Source organism: Tursiops truncatus, chromosome 8, assembly GCF_011762595.2.
Source record: "Tursiops truncatus isolate mTurTru1 chromosome 8, mTurTru1.mat.Y, whole genome shotgun sequence".
NCBI lineage: Eukaryota > Metazoa > Chordata > Mammalia > Artiodactyla > Delphinidae > Tursiops > Tursiops truncatus.
This window is the reverse complement of record NC_047041.1, coordinates 69,824,550-69,849,546: the sequence shown is the minus strand read 5'-3', so window position 1 is coordinate 69,849,546 and position 24,997 is coordinate 69,824,550. Positions and strand designations below refer to the sequence as shown.

At 36.0% G+C, this 24,997-nt stretch overlaps 1 protein-coding gene across 6 annotated transcripts in view; it reads left to right on the top strand.

Annotated features, from left to right (window-relative positions):
• The window catches only part of PIK3C2A (phosphatidylinositol-4-phosphate 3-kinase catalytic subunit type 2 alpha), a 113,108-nt gene that overhangs the window by 68,830 nt on the left and 19,281 nt on the right, over positions 1-24,997 (top strand). For all 6 annotated transcript variants that reach the window (XM_073808648.1, XM_019948312.3, XM_019948314.3 and 3 more), the window contains 13 exons: positions 51-173; positions 1,263-1,430; positions 7,139-7,250; positions 7,626-7,771; positions 9,356-9,544; positions 10,009-10,102; positions 10,596-10,690; positions 11,048-11,228; positions 14,615-14,719; positions 18,504-18,596; positions 19,864-19,993; positions 22,498-22,634; positions 24,095-24,264. In XM_073808648.1, the coding sequence (XP_073664749.1) occupies positions 51-173; positions 1,263-1,430; positions 7,139-7,250; positions 7,626-7,771; positions 9,356-9,544; positions 10,009-10,102; positions 10,596-10,690; positions 11,048-11,228; positions 14,615-14,719; positions 18,504-18,596; positions 19,864-19,993; positions 22,498-22,634; positions 24,095-24,264 (1,743 nt within the window). The remainder of the gene's footprint in view (positions 1-50; positions 174-1,262; positions 1,431-7,138; positions 7,251-7,625; positions 7,772-9,355; positions 9,545-10,008; positions 10,103-10,595; positions 10,691-11,047; positions 11,229-14,614; positions 14,720-18,503; positions 18,597-19,863; positions 19,994-22,497; positions 22,635-24,094; positions 24,265-24,997) is intronic.

Here is a 24,997-nt window from a genome sequence, read left to right as displayed (position 1 = left end):
TTAACTAATTTGTATTATCAAATAAAAATTAAATTAATCTCTTTTCTCAGTTATGAAAAATACTTCTTGATATGTTCCCTGACTTACAATGGAAAGGATCTTTTTAAACCTATTCAATCAAAGAAGGTTGGCACTTATAAGAATTTCTTCTATCTTATTAAATGGGATGAACTGTAAGTGAAATTTCTGGCTTTTTATTCTTTCAGTATGCCGTGTTCTTTACTTTTATTCATTTATGCATACAGCTTTCAGTTTTAATTACAAGTTCCATTAAAATTCATTAAATTCTTACTGATATCTTAAAGTCTCTTCTAGATACAATTCTATCGAATGGACTGAAATTCTCATTTAAAACTCTGAAATATTCTTTTAAATCTTCATATTGTTAAATTGCAGAAGGTGCCATCAATTCTTACTGGGCTTTGTCAAGTTAAAGTTACGTATAATTCTACAAAGATGGTTTTTTATAACATTGCTTTAGCTCAGTATTTATTCTGTAACACTGTATATAGGAAGCCTAGTTCTTGGTTAACAGATTTTTAAAATTATCTTAAATCCATGTACAAGATGATATTTTGCACTGTTAATATTTTCAAAATATTGTCTTCAAACTAAGGGAATGCTTTCATTATTTAGACAAGGAGGCAATTGCAGAACTTTTTACTTTTTTTCTGCATTTATTTAATGGTTTCCTATTTTTCTTTTATTTTTTTAATTATAAAAATAGCACATGTCTGTGAAAGCAATCAAATAATACAAAAATGCATGTGGGGTGGAAAGTGTCACTTTATTTTTCACTCTTAACCATCTCATCGCTCCTCAGAGTGACCACTGTTGGCCTTATGTGTCCTTTCAGATTTAAAAAAAACAAAAACAAAACACTGGTAAACATATATGTCTGTCTGTGTATGTATGTGCACACGTAAATCTCGAATCAGAAATACTCAAACATTCATCTAGCTTTTCCTAAAGGAAATAAAAATGATTATTATTTTGCCTAGAAATTGACATTGCCAGTCTTAAGTAAAGGTATTAACAAATTTTTGAAGAGAGAAATGTTATGTGTTTGAAATTATAATGAAATTTATTTAAGATTTTTATAGTATTTGTTAGCGAAGCTTACTGCTTAAGTAAAGGTTACTCAGGATTAAAGATTATTTGATGAGTCAAATAAAATGCCTAAGATTGTCAGTCTCGTTAAAGCATTAAACTTCATATTCAGTCTAATTTGTTTTTTCTATTAATACATTTTCCCCCCATAGAATCATTTTTCCCATCCAGATATCACAATTGCCATTAGAATCACTACTTCACCTTACTCTTTTTGGAATTTTAAATCAGAGCAGTGGAAGTTCCCCTGATTCTAATAAGCAGAGAAAGGGGCCAGAAGCTTTGGGCAAAGTTTCTTTACCTCTTTTTGACTTTAAACGGTAAGTGTTACTGAGTTGTAATGGTGAGTTACTGTGGACACACCTGCAGCATGAGAATTGGGTAGAGAGTGGAGTGGGGAACAGTGACGTACGTGATGAGATAATGAGTTGCCTCATTTTTTCTGATGTGATTAAAGGAGGTCATTTCAGAGACACAGAGGAAACCAAAGTTGTACTGCTATAGTTTGAACATATCTATATGGGTATTCAAAGGATTGTTTGCCACTCACTATTCCAGAAGAAAAGCAGCAGCCAATTCATTCTTTAATTGTAATTTATGGAAAGCATTATGTTATGACATAATACTCGTGTTCTTACAAGTTCCTTTGATATATTTAAAAAAAACCCACAATGCGAATTCCCTCTTCGCATCTCTTCCCCATCCTTCTCCAGTTTAAGAGAGTCTACAACTGCATATTATTCCCTTTACCTAACTGATCTACCCTTACTGCTATGGACCCCTGGCCTTTAATCTTCAAAAGTCCCACATGTATGCAAAATTAATTGATCCTTAGGGTTAAAGGAATTCCTTTTGAACTTTGTGTCTACTAATAGCCATTGGGATAATGTAGCTGGCCTTTCAGCTATTTTGATTATGTTTTAAGTAATAATATGTTCCATGAGACCATCAAGTGTTTTCCTAAATGAAAAAAAAATTTAATTGAATAAGTTTGGAATGTTTGATATAGCACGTGATAACACTTTGGAGCATGATAAAGGACATTAGCATATTAAAGAATCTCTAAAGTTCTGCAGTCAAGAAGCCTACTGTGTTTAATAATAATATTACTGTAATTATAAATGCATAGCATTTACTGTATGCTGGGTATTAGTCTGAGTGCTGTATACATAGCCTTATATACCCCACAACAACCCTATGAAGGTAGGTATTATTATTATCCCTTTTTACAGAGGGGAGAATCAAAGTGCCTTGCCCTTGGGCGCTTAGCTAGTAAGTGGCAGAAGTGGGATTTGAATATAGGCAGTTTGGCCCCAGGGTTTGTGTTCTTAACATTATCCTATATTACCATTCTCAGACTTATTTGATACCATAGTACTTTTTTTGTTCTAGAATACATCTTTTAAAACATTGTGTCCCATGGGACAGTTTTGGGGAAATGACTTAATAACTGATCTATTTAACCTACAATAAAACAATTAAAAAATAAGAGTTAAAAAATTCTGCTAATCTAGTTCTACTTCCTTTTTCCTCTTAAATGACAAACACAGTTTGAATTTCCAGTAATCATTTTAAAAATCATGTGGTGTTTGAAACACTGACTTCATAAGTTTTGTTTTTGAAATATTCTTTTCTTATGTACTTAAATATAGCATTTATTCACACATTTTTCTTTTCTTATAGTCACTTCCCCTATATGTGAGGAGGCAGTTTAAGATTTTTTTATTCTATAACTTCTTTTGGGCTCAAATTTTATTTGACACCTGACATAATTCTGAACTGCCAAAGGCTAGATAAAAGCAGTTGAAGAAATTGCTATTAGGACTTCCCTGGTGGCACAGTGGTTAAGAATCCACTTGCCAATGCAGGGGGACCTGCGTTCGAGCCCTGCTCCAGGAAGATCCCACATGCCACAGAGCAGCTAAGCCCATGCGTCACAACTACTGAGCCTGTGCTCTAGAGCCCGCGAGCCACAACTACTGAGCCCACATGCCACAACTACTGAAGCCCGTGCGCCTAGAGCCCGTGTTTCGCAACAAGAGAAGCCACTGCAATGAGAAGTCCACGCACCGCAACGAAGAGTAGCCCCTGCTCGCCGCAACTAGAGAAAGCCCGCACACTGCAACCAAGACCCAACACAGCCAAAAAATTAAAAAATTTTAAAAAAAGAAATTGCTATTAATGATGTATATTTAGAACCGTTTGCTAAATATAATCCATGACTACTCTAAAACAGAATATTGGCCCCATAAAGGAGGAGAATTGTGTTCTCAGTTGTCTTTCCCCCCCACCCCTATAAATTTATTTATTTATTTATGGCTGCATTGGGTCTTCGTTGCTGTGCGTGGGCTTTCTCTAGTTGCAATGAGCAGGAGCTGTTCTTCGTTACGGTGCACGGGCTTCTCAACACGGTGGCTTCTCTTGTTGCGGAGTATGGGCTCTAGGATTGCGGGCTTCAGTAGTTGTGGGACTCGGGCTCAGTATTTGTGGGTTGCGGGCTCTAGAGCACAGGCTCAGAAGTTGTGGCACACGGGCTTAGTTGCTCCGTGGCATGTGGGATCTTCCCAGACCAGGGGTCAAACCTGTGTCCCCTGCATTGGCAGGCGGATTCTTAACCAGGGCTCCACCAGGGAAGTCCTCAATTGTCTTTGATAAATTAGTGTCAGGGAATAGTTATGTGAGAAAATTAAATGTAATTATATCATTATCATTAATTTTTATAAATGAGTCAGTTTTGAAAACCTTCGTGCTCTTGAAAGCACCAGGAGTCTTTACTTCATTTGAGAAGTACTATCATTTTTTGCAACTTTTTTTTGACTATTAATAAATGTTTTTTATTGGATGAATGACATTCTTTCAAAATTCAAAAGAGTAAGGGGAAGGGCAGTTGACTTTGTTTTTTTTTATGCGGTATGCTGCCCTCCCACTGCCACGGCCCCTCTCGCCGCTGAGCACAGGCTCTGGATGCGCAGGCCCAGCGGCCACAGCCCACGAGCCCAGCTGCTCCGCGGCATGCGGGATTCTCCCAGACCGGGACAAGAACCCACGCCCCCCGTATCGGCAGGCGGAATCCCAACCACTGCGCCACCAGGGAAGCCCCGACTTTTGTTAGACAATTAAATAGTTGCATCCAGCACTCTACTGTTTAAAACAGTGAGCTGATGCCGTTAATCTTGAGACTTTGGCAAGTAGTGTAGTCAATCTAGGTAATGTTAGGATTTAACATTCAAAAAATGCTCAGAAATTAAGAGAGGAGATGATTTTATATTAATACATATAGAGAAAGTGTTAATGATTTAGTCTGTTAACGTACTGTAGTACAGTGATCAGAAGTCCTGGTCTTGAAATTCTTTTAAAATTAATTTATGTTTAAGGTATAACTTGCATACAGCCTGATGAAGTTACTATCATGAAAGCCAAATGATTTACAGGCATTTCAGTCAACCTCAATGATAAATGAGTTCTTAACTCATTTTTAAATAAACTGAATCAAGCATTTAAGCTGCTGTTCCTTTATAGTTGTGTCTCAGGATTACCAAATAGTTGACGTGAGAAAGTTTTTTACAGAAAAATTCCAGCTAATAGATGCAGAAGGAATGACAGAATATTACAGTTTTGCAGCCCCTACTGAAATAGTAGATTTAGGCCAGGAAATCTCAGTCTTGGCACTGTTGACATTTTGGGCCAGGTAATTCTTTGCTGTGGGAGACTGTCCTGTACACTGTGGGATGTTTGGTGGCATCCTTGGCTTCTGCCCACTAAATGCCAGTAGTACCCCCTAGTTGCCAACAAAAAAGTCTCCAGACATTGCCAAATATCCACTGTGGTCAAAAGCATTCTTGGTTGACATTGATTTAAGCAGTGATTTATTAATGCTTGTTTAAAACCATTGTGATTAAGTTTTCTGGAACTTTATAATGGATGATTTAGACTGATAGCACTTGAACAAACCGATTATCTTCACATCACAGAAGGAGAGATATACCAATGTGTGCTTCTTTATTTGATGCATCAGGAACTAGTGGTATACAATACCACCTACAAAGTATTAAGTATTCTTGCCACATAACTAACCCTGAATCAGATCAAACCTTTAGATCTATTACAGAAAATATAGGAGATAAAGGGACATGCTAAATGATACCAGAGGAATGCAATCAGTAAAATCCAGGATGTAGAAAATTCTCAGAACGGAAGACCTGGATTCTTCAACAAATAACGGGGGATAAAAAAGAAGAATGTATGGATTAAAACAAGAGTTGGCAAACTTTGTTAAGAGGACCAGATAGAAGTAGTTGAGGCTTTGTAGGTCATGTAGTCTCTGTCACAAATGTAAAAGCAAAGGCAAAAGCAGTGATAGATAGGCAATATGTAAATGAATGAGTGTGGCTTTATTTTAGTAAAAGTTTATTTACAAAACAAGGTGACAGTCTGGAGTTTGTTGACCCTTGATTTGAAAGATACTTTAAAAGACATATCAACCAATTCACATGTTGGATCTTGCTTGTATCCTTATTCAAACAAACCAACTGTTAAAAATTTTTTTTTTAGAGACAATCAGAGAAATTTGAGTGCTGACTAGATAGCTAATAACTTTGAGTAATTATTTTTAATTATTCTGTTGTAATTATGTTTAAATATTTATTTGGCTGCGCCAGGTCTTAGTTGCGGCACACGGTATCTTTTAGTTGCGGCATGCAGGATCTTTAGTTGCAGCATGCGAACTCTTAGTTGCGGCACGTGGGATCTAGTTCCCTGACCAGGGATTAAACCCAGGCCCCCAGCATTGGGAGTGCGGAGTCTTAGCCACTGGGCCACCAGGGAAGTTTCTGTTGCAATTATGTTTAAATTAAAGTGTTTATCATTTAGAGATACATAAAAGTATTTGCAGATAAAATAATATCAGAATTTGCCTTCAAATAATCTAGTTGAGGGTGAGGGTGGTTCTAAAGTAGACAGAATGTATGTGTCAAAGATTTTTTTTTTTTTTGGCCGCCTCGCGCAGCTTGCAGGATCTCAGTTCTCCGAGATTGAACCCAGGCCCCCTGCAGTGGAAGCGCGGAGTCCTAACCACTGGATTGCCAGGGAATTCCTGTGCCAAAGATTCAAAGGCTGTTAACCTGCTAGAGAAAACATTAAGACTGGAGTCTAGTTTTGGAAAGGATATTTGCTGTTTGAATAAAATGAGCAAAGTGTGATGAAGTTTATAGTTTCCTGCTTTTATGTCTCATGTTATTTTTCAGAAATTTCTTCAGTGTAAAGATATATCAGTATCTTTATTGGTAAATGTTTTTAATTTCAGTAGACAATAAATTGGTAGTCTAGGGCAAGGGTCAGCATACTCCGGACCACTGCCTGTTTTTTGTAAATACAGTTTTGTTAGAACACAGCACACATTTTTTGAAATGTATTGTTCATGGCTGCTTTGGCACTATACTAGCAGAGTTGAGTCTCTGACAGAGATTGTATAGCCCAGAAAGCCACAAATATTTGCTGTCTGGCCCTTTACAGAAAAATTTGCTGACCCCTGGTCACAAACAGATGAAACTTCTCATCTCAAATGATTAGTGCTTTGGCACAAAGCAGATACTGGTTTTCTTGGCATGCGTTTTTGTTGTTACGGTAAAAGTCAAGGAGCAGTTATGAAATCCAAACCACCATCTTGAGATGTGTTCCTCTGTAGATGATCTTCAAAGACTATCCTTCACCTTCCTATTTATAGAAGTTGTTTTGGGGACAGGTGACTCTGAGACTTTACCCATCTTGTCTTCTATCCTGAGCCCCGATTCTCCCAAGATAATGTTGCTTCATCTTCCCTTCTTTTGTTCTAACTCCCATACTTCAGTACCTAAATACTGAAGTGAAAGTACACTATGGAGAGTGACTCCTTCTGATATGTTCTTTTTATATAGAGGATGCTTAATAAATATTTGATTATTAACATTTCAAATTCATTACCGTGTGTTGTGAGTTTTGAAGTAATTTTTAAGATGAAATCCACAGTATTCTTCTGTTTACATTCATGAAGGTTTTTAACATGTGGAACTAAACTTCTGTATCTTTGGACTTCATCACATACAAATCTTGTTCCTGGAACAGTCCCCAAAAAAGGATATGTGATGGAAAGAATAGTGTTACAGGTAATGATACTTCCTGACACGTGGAAAGGTTCAAATTTGAATTCTTTATGAAAAGTATATGTGTACCATGATCTGGGTTGTTACTAAAGAAGCCTAATTGATCTTGTTTCGATCTTAGGATCTATATTTAATTTAAATGTCAATAAACCACTTCCTATTTCTGAGAAACAGTAAAAGATGCACTTACACCAATCCCAAGTAGTACACGTGCTATTGTGAATTACCAGTAATGGTAATCACTTTTAATAAAAGGACAGAAGCATTAATTTAATATTTGGTATTATCACCCTGTTGGCTAAGAAAAATCAAAAACAAGTTAATGTAGCAAATATGTGGACTTCTCAGCTATAATTTAATCTTCTGTTAATTTTTAAGGTTGATTTTCCTTCTCCTACATTTGATATCATTTATACCACTCCTCAAGTTGACAGAAGCATTATACAGCAACACAACTTAGAAACATTGGAGAATGATGTAAAAGGGAAACTTCTTGATATTCTTCACAGAGACTCATCACTTGGGTACATTCCTTTGATTCTGTTTTGCCTGGGTATCTCTTACAATGTAAAGTTCAAGTTAATGGTTTATTAAATGCCCTGATTTAGTTCATGATTTAGCAATGTTCCTGATATGGAAAGTTTTTTTTTTCTTTTTTTAATTGTATAAAAAGACTATATGACTACATAAAATTTAGAAATTTGTACAGGTCAATTTTTTTACATAATCAAAAGGCAAACGATAGATTGGGAACTATAATCTGTATCCTTAATATATGAAGGACCTTTTCATATAAGTAGAAAAACGGACAACACAGTGGTAGACAAGAATATGAATAGGTAATTCTTTGGAAAAGAAATACAGTACCTTTTAAACATCTGAAAAAATATGTTCAACCTCTCAATAATCAAGAAATTATAAGTTAATACAAGATACCATTTCACACATCAGATTGTTGAAAATTAAAATGTCTCATTATATAAGGTATTGATGGGATACAGAAAATGGGAATTATACTGTTGGCAGGACTCTAAAAGCTTTTGGAGAGCAATTTGGCAAAATCTATAAAGGTCGCAGTGTCCATAGTCTGACCTAACAATTCCACTTCCAGTTAGTTATAGTGTATTTTAGAGAAAACCCTTTTATATTTGCTTGTGGAGACAAGAATATTCATTGCAGTGTTTATTTGGGTTATTATAAAACTGATAGGGAATGTTCATTAACGGGTTAAATTACGGTACATTTATCCAACAGTACTATGTAACTATTAAGAATGAAGTTATAGCTATATGTACTAATATGTAAGATGTTAAATGAAGAAAATAAGTAGCAGGATAGTGTGTATAGTGTGTTACCATTAACATATAGGAAAAAAAGAGAATCTACATACACCTTTGTGTATGCTTCTATATGAATAGACTACCTCTGGAAGAATATACGAGGTTAGGCAGTTGCCACTGGGAGGGGAATTGGAAGGAGAAACTTAATTGTGTACCTTTTTGCAATACTTGATTTTTTTTTTCAGTATTCCATGTGAAATACATTTCAATTCAATGCATGGATTATATACACAAGGGTAGATAGATGAGTAGTGAAATATTTCATTCACATAAACATCTGTCATTAACAGTAGATTAGAATTTCCAAGACAAGTTCTTTTTATTTTGAATATTCCTCAAATGAGCTATATAGTCATCTTCTAAAATTTTGTAATAGCATTTGTTTTTGGCATGACATTTGATTTTACTTTTATAAAATGATGAAATCCTTGCTGTCTCTTAGGGTAGGTTCTGCGTAGCCAACTCTGATTTCCAGTGCCTGGCATCTGGTTAGAGCTAAATAAATTTTATTGTGCTGAATTATCCTTCTTTTTCTTAACTAAGACTCTTTTATCAAGGCAGAATAATTTCTTTCCATCCCCCAAATTAGGGTAAATTAGTGGTGTTTGCTGTACATTGCGTTTTTCTATTCCAAATTAGTATTAATGATTCTACCAAGAAGTGGCTGTCCTAAAAGGAATAAATTTCTTCTTTGTATTTTTAATCATTGAGATTATAACTGTCATTATGATACCACTAAGAAGTGATGTAATTCTGTTACATATTCAGACTTTCTAAAGAAGATAAAGCCTTTCTGTGGGAGAAACGTTATTATTGCCTCAAACACCCAAATTGTCTTCCTAAAGTACTAGCAAGTGCCCCAAACTGGAAATGGGTTAATCTTGCCAAAACTTACTCATTGCTTCGGCAGTGGCCTCCATTGCACCCACTGACTGCGTTGGAGCTTCTTGATTCAAAGTAAGTTAACTGTGGCTGAATTTATTTGCTCTGTTTTATTGTTTTTCCAGTAAGATATTATGTTGCAGGATTAGTTCCCTTTGTTATAGCATGAAAGCAATTCGATTCAGTATAAATGTGTAAATGCATATTTCTATAAGCACATCTTTTGTGTTGAGGTTATTAAAAAGGGATATCATATCATTTAAAACTAATCTAGAGAGGTTGTAAATTTTGAATACTTTGTTATATTTTTATGATGTAGGTCAGAATTAATTTTCATAAGGTTTCTAAACAGTCACGAAATTGGATTTGTGTATAGGACAATAAGATTTTCTTCCTAGAAAAAGAGAAGAAACACATTGCTTTTGAATAGCTATTTGAGTATTCTTTGTCAGGAATAGATTGAGATTGTGTTTTCAGGAAAAACAGCTTCATTAGAAAGAAATCGCTGTCAAATCTTGATTTTTGTGGTATGCTTCTAGATTTGCTGATCAGGAAGTGAGGTCCCTAGCTGTGACCTGGATTGAGGCTATTAGTGATGATGAGCTAACAGATCTTCTTCCACAGTTTGTGCAGGTGAGTTTTTTACGAGGTTACCTACCCTCCTTACCCTCTCCCCAGTTTGTATGAGTAGGGACTTTGCTAAGGGATCCCCTTTCTGTTTTGATTAAAAGTACTTTTGTTGTGTGGGAATGTTGAGGTGTATTGCATTTGGATTTAGTGTGAATTTTTTTCCACTATTATCAGCTGCCCTACTTAAATACTAACTATATATATATATACCTGGATTTTTAATTCTCGGGTTTTAATTCTCAGAACAAACCAGACTTGAACTTTTCTTTGATTTCTTTTCTTTAATTGGCCTTTTAAACATAGCTAATGAATGTTATTCCCAGGTCTGTACTTTTCTGCCTGATTTCATTAATTTCACCTAAGTTAATTCATCTGTTTCATTTTTATCAGTATCACCTTTCATCCTTGATTTATATAGTTTATCTTTTGATAATTTTATCCTAACAACGTAGTATGGGTTTGACCACTAGTGATTCTTATTTTTCTTTGCATGTAGGCTTTGAAATATGAAATTTACTTGAACAGTTCATTAGTGCGCTTCCTTCTGTCCAGGGCATTGGGAAATATACAGATAGCACACAATTTATATTGGTAAGATTTAAATTTTCTTAAGTACTTTATTTCTGTCTCTGTTATTTACAGAGATGACACTCAAAGTCTAAACTGTATGCTCGGACTATTTACTGTTGATACCAGCTGTTTCATTGAAGTCATTATTATAAAGAAGCTAAATTTCTATGTCTTTAGAAATAAAGCCAGAAAATAACAAAACCCTCTATTGCAAAATTATTTGGCATGTTAGAGCTCTATAATAATGACTGAGGTTTTACTTGCTTATATAGCTTAAAATTAATTCCTGGATACCAAAAATTAAACTTGTTAAATTGATTTTGAGAGACATTAATCTGTTTCTCAGAAGTGGCTGACATCAATATTTTGCTGTATTAGGCTCCTCAAGGATGCCCTGCATGATGCACAGTTTGGTGCCCGATATGAACATGTTTTGGGTGCTCTCCTCTCAGTAGGAGGAAAAGGACTCAGAGAAGAACTTCTGAAGCAGGCAAAACTTGTACAGCTTTTAGGAGGAGTGGCAGAAAAAGTAAGGCAGGCTAGTGGATCAGCCAGACAGGTATGTACCCATAGAGGGAACATAAATATTTTGATGTTAAAGGATCTTTACAGTGCTGACAAGTTGTTATTCTTTTTTTTTTTTTTAATATTTGTTTATTTATTTGGTTGGTTGGTTGTGCCGGGTCTTAGTTGTGGTTTGTGGGCTCCGTAGTTGTGGCACGTGGGCTCCTTAGTTATGGCAAGCTGGCTTCTTAGTTGCAGCTCACCAGCTCTTTAGTTGCGGCGCACAGGCTCCTTAGTTGCAGTATGCGAACTTTTAGTTGCGGCATGGGTGTGGGATCTAGTTCCCTGAGCAGGGATCGAACCCAGGCCCCCTGCATTGGGAGCCTGGAGTCTTAACCACTGTGCGCCACCAGGGAAGTCCCGGTTGTTATTCTTTTTCAATAGACATCCAATAGAACTCTAACACGCTTATGCTGTTTTGGGCAGATTGAATTCAAAAGTTGCTTAAAACATGTCGGAAAAGATTTTATATCCTAACTCAGTTCCCTTTCATTTCCATGCTTATTAATTCCTTTCTGATCAAAATTGTTCTCTTGAGTTTCTTTTTCACTATTTTGCTTTTTAACATTTTTGTAATTGTAAAGGTAATAGAAGTATGAATTGATGCTAATGTTTAAGAAGTCCAAATGAATAAATTTATGGATTAAAAAATTAGGACTTTTCCAGTTTCATTTTCTCCCTGTAGGTATCTTGTTCACAGTTTGCTTTATGTCCTGCTTGGTCATTTTATATGACTTTACACATATATACATGTATATATACAAATGTTTGGAGTTAAAAATTTTTTATAGAAACGTATGTTATTTTTTAACTAGACTTCATTATTTTAACCACTTTAAGGTGTACAGTCCATTGGCTGTTATTGATAGTACATTCACAGTGTTGTGCAACCACCATCACTGTCTAATTCCAGAACATTTTCATCACAACAGAAAGCAATCCTGCACCCACTAACCCTTTACTTCTTATTCCCCTCTCCTCCCAGGTCCTGGTGAGAACTAATCTGCTTTCTGTCTCTATGGACTTACCTATTCTGGACATTTCATATAAATGGAATCATGCAACATGTGGCCTTTTGTGTCTGATTTCTTTCACTTAACCTAATGTTTTCAAGGTTCATCCATATTTTAGCATGTGTATTTATGGCTGAACAATGTTCCATTGTATAGATAATACCATATTTTGTTTATCCATTCATCAGTTGGTGGACATTGGGCTTGTTTCTATTATTTGACCACTAATGAATAGTGCTGCTATAAATATTTGTGTATAAGTTTTTGTTTGAACATCTGTTTTCACTTTACCTAGGAGTAGAATTAGTGTATCATATAGTAATTCTATGTTTTTTGAAACTGTTACCCGAAGTAGCTGCACCATTTTATAATTCCAGTATAACACTAGTAATGTATGAGGATTCCAGTTTCTCCATATCACCACCAAAATTTGTTATTTTCCGTTTTTTTAAACTGTAGTCATCTTAGTGGATGTGAAGTAGTATCTGTAGTATCTCATGGTGGTTTTGATTTGCATTTCCCTAATGACTAATGATTTGGGGCACATTTTCATGTGTTTGTTGGCCATTTGTATATCTTCTTTGGAGAAATTTCTTTTCTAAGTCCTTTTTAATTGGTTTGTCTTTTTGTTGTTGAATTGTTGGAGTTCTTTATGTATTCTAGATACTAGACCCCTATCAGATGTACTGTTTGCAAATATTTTCTCCCATTCTGTGTATCATCTTTCTATTTCCTTCATAATGTCCTTTGATGCACAAAACTTTTACATTTTATGGTCTAACTTATTTTTTTGTTGTTGTTGCTTGTGCTTTTACTAGTGTGTCCAAGAATTTGTTGTCAAATAGAAGGTCACAATGAGGTACACCTTTGTTTTCTTCTAGGAGTTTTATAGGTTCACTCTTAAAAAGTCTTTGATCCATTTTGAGTTTCTTTTTTTTTTTTAATATTCTATGAGCTAAGGGTCCAACTTCATTCTTTTACATGTGGTTATCCAGTTGTTGCTGCACCATTTGCTGAAGAGACTATTTTTTCCTGTTGAATGATCTTGGCACCCTAGTTGAAAATCAGTTGACCATAGTTATATGGGTTTATTTCTGGACTCTGAATTCTATTCCATTGATCTGCATGCCCCTCCTTATGCTATACTGTTTTTATTACTATAGCTTTGTAGTAGGTTTTGAAATCAGGAATTTGAGTCCTCCAACTTTTACTTTTTCAAGATTGTTTTGGCTGTTTGGAAGTCCCTTACAATTCTATGTGAATTTAGTATCAGCCTGCCCATTTCTGCAATAAAGGCAGTTGGAGTTTTGATAAAGATTGTGTTGAATCTGTAGATCGATTTGGGAAATGTTGCAGTCTTAATAATATTAAGTCTTACAGTTCATGAACATGGGATATCTTTTCATTTATTTAGATCTTTAATTTCTTTCAGCAATTTTTTTTTTGTAAACTGCTTTTTTTCTTTTTTACTTTATGTTGGAGAATTCATGTAAGTACATATAGTTACACTTCATGTTTCTTAATGAGTACATGGTATTACATGGTATTACAAGGTATCTTAGCATAAATTATGAACTATTACCTCTATGTAGGTTGTTTATACATTTTTCTTTTCCCAGACGGTTCTGTGATGAATTTTAATATATAAGTGTTTGCCCCTTTGCTAGTATTTTTTTTCCTTTTTTTTAAAACATCTTTATTGGAGTATAATTGCTTTACATTGTTGTGTTAGTTTCTGCTGTATAACAAAGTGAATCAGCTATACATATACATATATCCCCATATCCCCTCCCTCTTGCGTCTCCCTCCCACCCTCCCTATCCCACCCCTCTAGGTGGTCACAAAGCACTGTGCTGATCTCCCTGTGCTATGCAGCTGCTTCCCACTAGTGCTAGTATTTCTTCATAGGATATTCCTACAGATGAAATAATTGAATCAAGAGCTTTGTATATTTTTAGTTATAATAGTTTATATTAGATTGCAATAACAAAACAAAACTTACAGTATACACCTCCCTCGCCACCAGTAGATTATGAAAGTATCTGTTTCCCACCTTGTTGCCAGCACTGGATGTTATCTTAAATTTTTTGTCTCTTAGATAAAAATTGGCGTCTCGTTATTGCTTAATTTCTATTTGTTAGTGAGTATTAACTAATATGTTAAATATAACCCTATGTAATTCCCCCCTATGTTTATAGCCTTTGCTATAATTTTAATTTTTATAGTAAAAATTAACTCTCTTTAGCAACTTTTTTGACCATTTGACAATTGGGCATTTAAAAAATTGGGTCCATATCATATTTATGTTGTCATATAAAAAGGTCTTCATTTTCATTATGTACTTAACAGTATCGGTTTCTTTTCATAGGTTGTCCTCCAAAGGAGTATGGAACGAGTACAGTCCTTTTTTCTAAGAAATAAATGCCGTCTCCCTCTCAATCCAAGTCTTGTGGCAAAAGAATTAAATATTAAGGTGACATACAATGCTTATAAGTTCATATTACATTTTCAAATAATGTGTAGGAAGAAGGCAAATGGGCAGGTATGCTTAAGGCAAATGCAGATAATATCTGCATAGGTTGGTTATAAGTACTTATGGATGTATGTTTGTGTAAGATCCATATTTATCTCAGTATATTCTTATCTAATCACCATTCCTGAAAGAAAAAGCAGTGTAAAATTATTCACTGCCTTGAAATTATTTTTTGCTATGGTGTAATAGCTGCATATGTTGTAATTCCAGTGGTAAAAGTACCCAGTCACAGGTAGGCAGTTTTTTTCCTCTCTTGTGAATGGCCAGGTGGAGTCTTCCAAGGTTTATAACACTTCTTAGAGTCATCAAAAAGTAGTTGTAATCATCAAAATTGAGTTAACTATATTTTTAATTGGACTAATAGTAACACAAATAGTGGATTTTTCTCTAACATGAGTTCAGCAAAAGCAGCCAATTAATTCAGCCATTAGTGTCTGTGATTTTGAAAGTCTAGGGTGCAACTATCCATAAAGGAGTCTTACATTTAATTTTTTTAAATTGACATATGGCTACTCTTCATTGAAATACTGCGTTGGCCAAAAAGTTCATTTGGTTTTTTTCCGTACGATGGCTGTAGTAGCGCTTAGTTGTCTTTAACTTCATGTGAAACAATTTTCTTAGATTGTATTGTGACAGCTGTCATATCAGCGAGCATTTAAAAAAAAACATCAAAATTGGTGAATTTTTGTGTAGCCGTTTTAATATTGAAGATGGAAGAAAAACAACATTTTTGGCATATTCTTCATTATTTCAAGAAAGGTAAAAACACTACTGAAATGCAAAAAGAGATTTATGTGGTATATGGAGAAGGTGCTGTGACTGATAGAACGTGTCAAAAGTGGTTTGCAAAGTTTCGTGCTAGAGATTCTCGCTGGATGATGCTACATGGTCGGGTAGACCAGTTGAAGTCGATAGCGATCAAATCAAGACTGTAATTGAGAACAATCAACGTTATACCACGTGGGAGATAGCCGACATACTCAAAATATCCAAATCAAGCGTTGAAAATCATTTGCACCAGCCTGGTTATGTTCATTGCTTTGATGTTTGGGTTCCACTTAAGTTAAGCGAAAAAAAATCTTCTTTTTTTTAATAGATGCATTTATTTATTTACTTTTTTTTGGCTGCATTGGGTCTTCGTTGCTGCACATGGGCTTTCTCTAGTTGTGGTGAGCAGGGGCTGCTCTTTGTTGTGGTGTGCAGGCTTCTTGTTGCAGTGGCTTCTCTTGTTGCGGAGCACGGGCTCTAGGCACGTGGGCTCAGTAGTTGTGGCTTGTGGGCTCTAGAGCACAGGCTCAGTAGTTGTGGCGCACGGGCTTAGTTGCTCCGCAGCATGTGGGATCTTCCTGGACCAGGGTTCGAACCTGTGTTCCCTGCGTTGGCAGGCAGATTCTTAACCACTGTGCCACCAGGGAAGTCCGAAAAAAATCCCTGACTGTATTTCTGCATGCAATTCTCTGCTTAAACGTAATGAAAATGTTTCTTTTTTTTTTTTCTGACAAAAAAATCATTTATAACCTCCCCATGCACATAAAATGACTGGATACACTTTGGTTTATATGCTTTCAGGCTTTTTCTAGTTACATGAACTATGTTTTTATAAAAATAAGCCCTTACTATATGAACTATTTTGTAACTTACTTTTTTAAAAATTTAAATTAATTATTTTTATACGGTAGGTTCTTATTAGTTATCTGTTTTATACATATTAGTGTATATATGTCAATCCCCATTTCCCAATTTGTTTTTTGAAAACAAATTGTGACAGGAGATGAAAAGTGGATACTGTACAATAATGTGGAATGGAAGAGATTGTGGGGTAAGCAAAATGAACCACCACAAACCACAGCAAGGGCCAGTCTTCATCCAAAGAAGGTGATGTTGTATATATGGTGGGATTGGAAGGGAGTCCTCTGTTATGAGCTCCTTCTGGAAAACCAAACGATTAATTCCAACAAGTACTACTTCTAATTAGACCAACTGAAAGTGGTACTCGACGAAAAGCATCCAGAATTAGTCAACAGAAAATGCATAATCTTCCATCAGGATTATGCAAGACCGCATCATGTTTCTTTGATGACCAGGCAAAAACTGTTACAGCTTGGCTGGGAAGTTCGGACTCATCCGCCATATTCACCAGACATTGCACCTTCGGATTTCCATTTATTTCAGTCTTTACAAAATTCTCTGAGTGGAAAAAATTTCAATTCCCTGGAAGACTGTAAAAGGCACCTGGGGGCTTCCCTGGTGGCACAGTGGTTTAGAATCCGCCTGCCAATACAGGGGACACAGGTTCGAGCCCTGGTTTGGGAAGATCCCACATGCCACGGAGCAACTAAGCCCGTGTGCTACAACTACTGAGCTTGTGCTCTAGAGCCCGCAATCCACATCTAGTGAGCCCAAGTGCCACAACTACTGAAGCCGGTGCGTTGAGCCTGTGCTCCGCAACAAGAGAAGCCACTGCAGTGAGAAGCCCACGCACTGCAACGAAGAGTAGCCCCCACTCACTGCAAGTAGAGAAAGCCTGCGCACAACGCAGCCAAAAATAAAATAAATAAATTTATATTAAAAAAATACTGTATAAAAAAATGCACCTGGAACAGTTCTTTGCTCAAGAAGTTGAAAAGTTTTGGGAAGATGGAATTATATAGTTGCCTGAAAAATGGCAGAAGGTGGTGGAACAAAATGGTGAATGTGTTGTTCAAAAAGTTCTTGGTGAAAATGAAAAATGTGTCTTTTGTCTTTACTTAAAAACCGAAGGAGGGCTTCCCTGGTGGCGCAGTTGTTGAGAGTCTGCCTGCTAATGCAGGGGACACGGGTTTGAGCCTTGGTCTGGGAAGATCCCACATGCCGCGGAGCAGCTGGGCCCGTGAGCCACAACTACTGAGCCTGCGCATCTGGAGCTTGTGCTCCGCAACAAAAGAGGCGGTGATAATGAGAGGCCCGCGCATCCCGATGAAGAGTGGCCCCCACTTGCCACAACTAGAGAGGGCACTCGCACAGAAATGAAGACCCAACACAGCCCAAAATAAATAAATTAATTTAAAAAAAAAAGATCAGCAAGTAGCTCATTCTCATTAAAAAACAAACAAACAAAAAAACCGAAGGAACTTTTTGGCCAACTCAATATAAGAGTGGGTGCTTGAGCTGTATAATTATGTCACTGGAGGTGGGGGGGGGTTACATTTACCCCTTGGATTTTGTTTGCTGTTTCCTTTAAATTGCTCTCGCTCTCTTAAATTAGTTTTTTAGCCAGTTTAATTTTAATATTAGACTTGATCTTTGCTAATGAAATTGTTTAATTTAGTGTCACTATTTGATCCCATGGCTAATGATTAATTTTACTAGTACCATGAATAGAAGTAGAGATCTCATTCCAAATCTTACTGATTTAGAGGAAAGATAAGCATATACAAAATTTTGTGCTTTGTTGAAGGATTATAACACTTTTAAAGTGTCATAATATTTCAAATTTTTAATGGCTTTTGTCTCAAGTTTTTAAGGTATTGCTTCTCTGCTTAGACAATGTGTTATGTTTAAGTTTCAAAAAGTATCTTTATATACCTCTTATCTGCCAGATAATCTAAGAAGCAGCTCACGTGCGTTATTTCATTTGCCCTAATTCAAAGGAAAAAGTGAAAGGAGAAATGCCTTGGACAAAAAAAAATTTTTTTTAAGTTTTTATTTCAGTGTTATTCTAATGCTTAACATATTGTATTTGTAGTCATGTTCCTTCTTCAGTTCTAATGCTGTGCCCCTGAAAGTCACAATGGTGAATGCTGATCCAATGGGGGAAGAAATTAATGTCATGTTTAAGGTGAGCAGAGAAAGGTGATTTTGTTTTTTGGTAATTTAAAAATTCTTTTCTCAAATTCCTTTTTCAAAATTGCAACAGTAATTTTGTTTATTTAGAATTTAATTAAATTGAATAACTGTGAAAAATTATTACTGAGATAAACTGTTCCCAAATGGATTTGGTAATAAATGCAACTCTGGGCTAGAGCTGCTGTATATGGCCATGCTAGTTAAGTGTTAGTACATCATAGCTCTAGGTAATGCCTTTCACCTGGAGGTGAAATGGTATGCCCTAGAGACGTGCAGGGCAATATTGCAAAACTATGAGAGGGGCACTCTTTTTGGAAACGTGTAACTTACCTGTGGGAAGCAGCAGGAGTAGAGTACTTTAGAGTAATCTATTACCAGTCAAAGTTTTGTGTGTTGTGATCACAATTAGTATTACTTTTAAGAAAGAGTGGAGAGTTTTAGTTAATTCAGTGAGTTCATTTAGTGGAGGTTCATCAAGATAGCTTCTCTTGAACCACCTTTGATATGTCTATAGCAAGTTCCCATATACTCAGATCTGGTTTTAGATTCCATTTTATTGTGTTGATGTATTTGCCTTTTCCTAAAACAGTATCATCTGTTTGAATACAGTAATTTTATATGTTGTAATATTTATTAAGGCAAATCACCTCTTTTTTTCCATAATTTTCTTGGCCAGTCTCAAAAATGTATTCATCATTATGTGTTTTAAACTTATCCAATTTAAAAAGAAAATGAAAACTTGATGTGATCCAGTTAGAATTCATTTGGGGAGAGCTAACTTTTTTTTAAGTAAACTTTTAATTTGAGATCATTGTATATTGAAGTTTGCAGTTCACTGTAGTTCATTTTAAGAAATTACACAGAAATCCTGTATACCCTTTACTCAGTTTCCCCCAATGGTAACATCTTGCAAAACTGTTCTACAATATTGCAGTTAGGATGTTGACATTGATACAGTCAAGATATGAAATATTTCGATCAACACAAAGATCTTCCATATTGCCCTTTTAAAAAATTGAACATAATTCACATACCATAAAACCCAACCTTTTAAAGTGTACAGATCAGGAAACTGAGACATGAAGAGGTTAAGTAACTTTCTGTAGAATGCTGCAGAAGAATAAAAATGTGGTTCTGTTCATCTTATTCTTTACTCTTTTCACTATTCCCTCCTCCCCACACCCCCCCTCTTTTATTATAGGTAACCTATTAAGTCTTTTGGAAATGTACAAGTTTCATTTTGTTTCCTTGATTTCAAGGTTGGTGAAGATCTTCGGCAAGATATGTTAGCTTTACAAATGATAAAGATTATGGACAAGATCTGGCTTAAAGAAGGGCTAGATCTGAGGATGGTAATTTTCAAATGTCTCTCAACTGGCAGAGATCGAGGTAAATATGTTAGCTATGTCTTATTTTATTCCTTGAATTTAGCTCAGAGTGCACCTGCTCTAAGGGTCCTGGTGCTGGTACACTATGATCTCAGCCTTATCACTTTCCTTTCATAGGTAAGGATGTGCAGACTTTATCTTGTCAAAACGAAATCAGGTCAGGGACTTCCCTGGTGGTGCAGTGGTTAAGATTCCAGGCTTCCACTGCAGGGGGCATAGGATACGTCCCTCGTCGGGGAAGTTCTGCGTGCCGCACGGTATGGCCAAAAAAAGGGAAATTAAGTCAGTTTAAGAATTCTTGCTGGTTTTATATAGTAACTCAATGAGTAGCCCTAATAAATGCTTGCATGACAATAAGTTTTATAAGATGGAAGTCACTTTATCAAGCAAGATTCCTTATTCATCAACAAGAGCCTACCATTTCACTGGATTAGTTTTTCTGTCACTATACTTATTTCATATAGTTGAACTCTTCTTTCTTCTTATGGAATTCTATGTAACTTTGTAGGCAGTCAACTCCCTCTTTTTTTTATGTTGTTTCTAATGGTTGAGTGCTTACTTTGTGATTTGCCCTGTGCTAAAGCTTTTCACTCGTGTTATCTCACTGTGTCGTTATTTTTCAAATGAAAAATCACATTCACATCCTCTGTGAAGTTGTTTTTTTTTTTGCGGTACGCGGGCCTCACTGCTGTGGCTTCTCTGGTCGCGGAGCACAGGCTCCGGATGCGCAGGCCCAGCAGCCACGGCCCACGGGCCCAGCTGCTCTGCGGCATGTGGGATCCTCCTGGACCGGCGCACAAACCCGCGTCCCCTGCATCGGCAGGTGGACTCCCAACCACTGCGCCACCAGGGAAGCCCCTTTGTGAAGTTTTTAACAAACACCTTAGTCTATAGTAATCCTCCCTTCTCCAGACTCAGCAGTTGTCTTTAATACTTACCACACATTGCGTCATCTCTGCTGGATTGATTTTAAGTTCCCTCAGGGGATGGTAGTACTTTGTATATTTATGAACGTTTATCCACTGTTTTGTACACAGTAATTTCTACATGTGTATGTTTGATAATGAAATTAGAAATTTGTATATTAAAAATTTGATTAAACATACTCATAGAATCAAGATGCAGGTATTCATTGAAAAAGGATGTCACTGTGAACTATAAACCAGATAATGTAACCAAAACAACACAAAGGATCCAAATGAGTTCACTCTGCCATGTGTGACCAGTCTACTAGGATTACAGCCTGACCCTGCATGCTTTCTTTTGGGATGGCCTGGAGGACTGGGCCTTCTTGATTATTTCCAGTCCTTTCTTCAAAGCAGGTCTCTGTGTCTGTATCTTTTATTTTGATAACAGCGCATCTCCTTGATTTGTTAAAATATATAAAACTAATTTTTAAAATACATAAAAATATATGCACAGAGTAAAATATCCATATAGCATGTAATAGAATAAATTGGAATGTAAATCTTAGTTTTCTCCCACACCTCCTAGGCAGCCTGCTCTCAAAATATAACTGCTTACATAGCTTTCTGAGACTATGTTTTTATTCTTTTTTAAAAACGTTTTTGGCCACACCACACGGCACACGGGATCTTAGTTCCCCAACCAGCGATCGAACCCGTGCCCCCTGCAGTGGAAATGCAGAGTCCTAACCACTGGACCACCAGGGAATTCCCTTTCTGAGACTATTTTGTATATATTCCAACATGCATAATACTTTCTTTTAAACAAAAGGTACAGTTCTCTATGTGGATTTTGTCTTTAAAAACATATTTTTGAGATTTTTCTACCTAAGCACAGCATTTACATTTCAGTAAGGAAGACAAAACATGTACTTGAGACTCAAACATATCACAAAGACAATCTTCATCTGTTCTTCCCTTTGAAAGGGCTTAATGTACTCTGAAACACTCTTATATTGCCCAAGTACATGACTAGAGAAAGTTTTTTGTGCAAAATGGGACAGCATATATCTTGTAAGTAACTTTATTGATGAGGTCAGTATTATCTAGTTTGCAGTTAAAGTTGTTATTCTTATTCTTTGTGTGGGTAGCACATGGATGTACAGACAAAGTCTGAAATAGTCAAATTCGATTTTATATCTTGGGTACTTTTTTTTTTTTTTTTTTTTTGCGGTATGCGGGCCTCTCACTGTTGTGGCCTCTCCCGTTGTGGGGCACAGGCTCCGGACGCGCAGGCTCAGTGGCCATGGCTCACGGGCCTAGCTGCTCCACGGCATGTGGGATCTTCCCGGACCGGGGCACGAACCCGTGTCCCCTGCATCAGCAGGCGGACTCTCAACCACTGTGCCACTAGGGAAGCCCTATATCTTGGGTACTTATGAAAATAAAAAATAATTTTGATTTCTCACATTTTCTAGCATGGGCTGCCAGAGTTGACTTTTTTTTTAAATGTTGATTGTTAGCTGGTATCTTATATCAAACATCAAAAGCTATAAATTTGGGGGACATTTTCACATATCTTAATATTTTGTTTTTAAAGGCATGGTGGAGCTAGTTCCTGCTTCAGATACCCTCAGGAAAATCCAAGTGGAATATGGTGTGACTGGATCCTTTAAAGATAAACCACTTGCAGAGTGGCTGAGGAAATACAATCCCTCTGAAGAGGAATATGAAAAGGTGATTAGCTAGTCTCTGTATTCTAAATTACCGTCAAAAATGTGTTACATAGGTCTTAAGTGCTTTCATTTTCCAGCTCTGATGACTAGTCATTTAGTTTAAGTTGTGAATTTTTCTCAGTTTTAATGAGATCCTAGTTTATGTCAAATCATTAATGTATCGTATTTACAGATAGATACGTACAAATGCTATCTGTTGACCTGTGAAAGTAAAGCAGAGGAATTTTGTTCTTTGTTGGTCTTTTACACTATTTAAGAGCTCTCCCTTTTCTTAATTCTTCGTGGTTTGGGGAAAGAAGCTAATATTTGTTTACAGTAATATTGGCTCTGTGATTCTGAATAAGTTATTTGACCCAAAATAATTGTCAAGTAACATACTTTGAATGGCTTTCATGCACTTGGCTCTTCTGTGTGCTTTGCTAAATAAGAGGGAATATAACATAGTGGAATCTCGTTGCCTGGGTTTGAATCTTGGCTCTGCTACTTAACAGTGATGTGATCTTGGGCAAATAATCTTTCTGTTTTTGTTTCTCTCATACGTAAAATAGCAGTAATAATAGTATTTACATCATGTTTTGTTGTGGCATTTTAAATAAGTTTAATATGTACATACACACACACATATACTCTGGTGTGTGTATAGAAAGAGACTAGTGCAATGCCTGGTTTTGTGATAAGTGCTGTGTAAACATATGCTGTTATCGTCATCATCATCATCACCACTAAAGATTTCTAGGGGGTTATGGAATAAAATTAATCACATGGACCTGTAGAGCCACATGACTGTTCCGTTCAGAAATGTAGTATCTTGAGAATAAACTAAATGCATGTGCTTTAGTATTTGCTTTACAAATACTCATTGTATACAACTTGTATCCTTCTTTGTGATATTATATTATTAATTTAATCCCCAGGACAGGCAGGACTAAAGTGAAAGAAAGTCTTCCATCTTTGAGAAACTTGCAGATGACACATAAGGAGTCACTAAATGGACAACAAGACACATTCATTATATTATTGGATGTTTAAAGATATAAGCTTACTTTCTTTACACATGCCATTCCTACAAGCCAAAAAAGGGGAAAAAATATTCCTTTATTTAGATTAATCTTTGTCCCAATGTTACCACTTGCGGTAAGTAGCAGAGCCTGTGAAGAGCAGGGTTCCACAAACATGATGCTTAAAAGACGGTCAAAGGCAGAGTGTACCCTAAGTAGGGACTGACAGGATCTCTACCTGTTTGTTGAAAGACAAAAGCTAGAGAGAAGGGGCAATAACGACTTTTAGAAGGGTGTTTGCTTTTAAAAAACTGGCTTCTGCTACCATAACCCAGTTTACAAGCTATTGAGAAAGTGAATTATAATAGTGTTTTCAACAAGTGATAAATTACTTTAATCTTTGTTACCCTGCCTCCTTTAAAAATAATCTTTTTCCTAAGATAATTCTGTATCTTTATTATAGGCTTCTGAGAATTTTATCTATTCTTGTGCTGGATGCTGTGTAGCCACCTATGTTTTAGGTATCTGTGATCGACACAATGACAATATAATGCTTCGAAGCACAGGACACATGTTTCACATTGACTTTGGAAAGTTTTTGGGCCACGCACAGATGTTTGGTAGCTTCAAAAGGTACTAATATTGTTATTATTGCTAAAGAAAATAGAGACACTTCCTATTTCACAAGTTAATGTCCCCAACTATTACATATAAAATAAGCTACAAGGATATACAACACAGGGAATATAGCCAGTTTTATAACTATAAATGGAGTGTAATCTTTAAAAATTGTGAATCACTATATTATACATGTAACATATAATATTGTATATCAACTACAATTTTAAAAAATCAACTTCAAAAAAAAACCAAGTTAATGCCCCAAACTTTGCTTTTTTTCTTGCTGTTCTTTGCCTTGTAGCTCCCTTTGAGCGTAACTAGGGATGAAAAAGGCTCTAAAAGATGACTTTACCATGTAACAGAAAGAATGAGTATGTGTGTGTAACCTTTGAAATGAGTTAAGGTGTATTTTATTTTATCTAGTTAGTGGTACCTATTAGAAATGTTCCCATTTATATAATGGCAACGAGTACAAATTTTTTCTCTATATTTGTTTGTAACTAATATTTGATCTCTGTTTGGCTGTGGGTGGATTGATAAATATCACCTTGGAAATATATATAAATTCTACCTAAATAATGAGATTATATGATGGCTTTCCTGGGGAAATGTGAATTTTTAAGAATTATGCAAATTCAGAACTGCCTGATACTAAGTTACCCACTTAGAAACTGCTATGGCTCAGATAGCTTTAGTTCAATAGCCATGTAATAGCAATAGCACTTATTTGAATATCTTCTGTAAA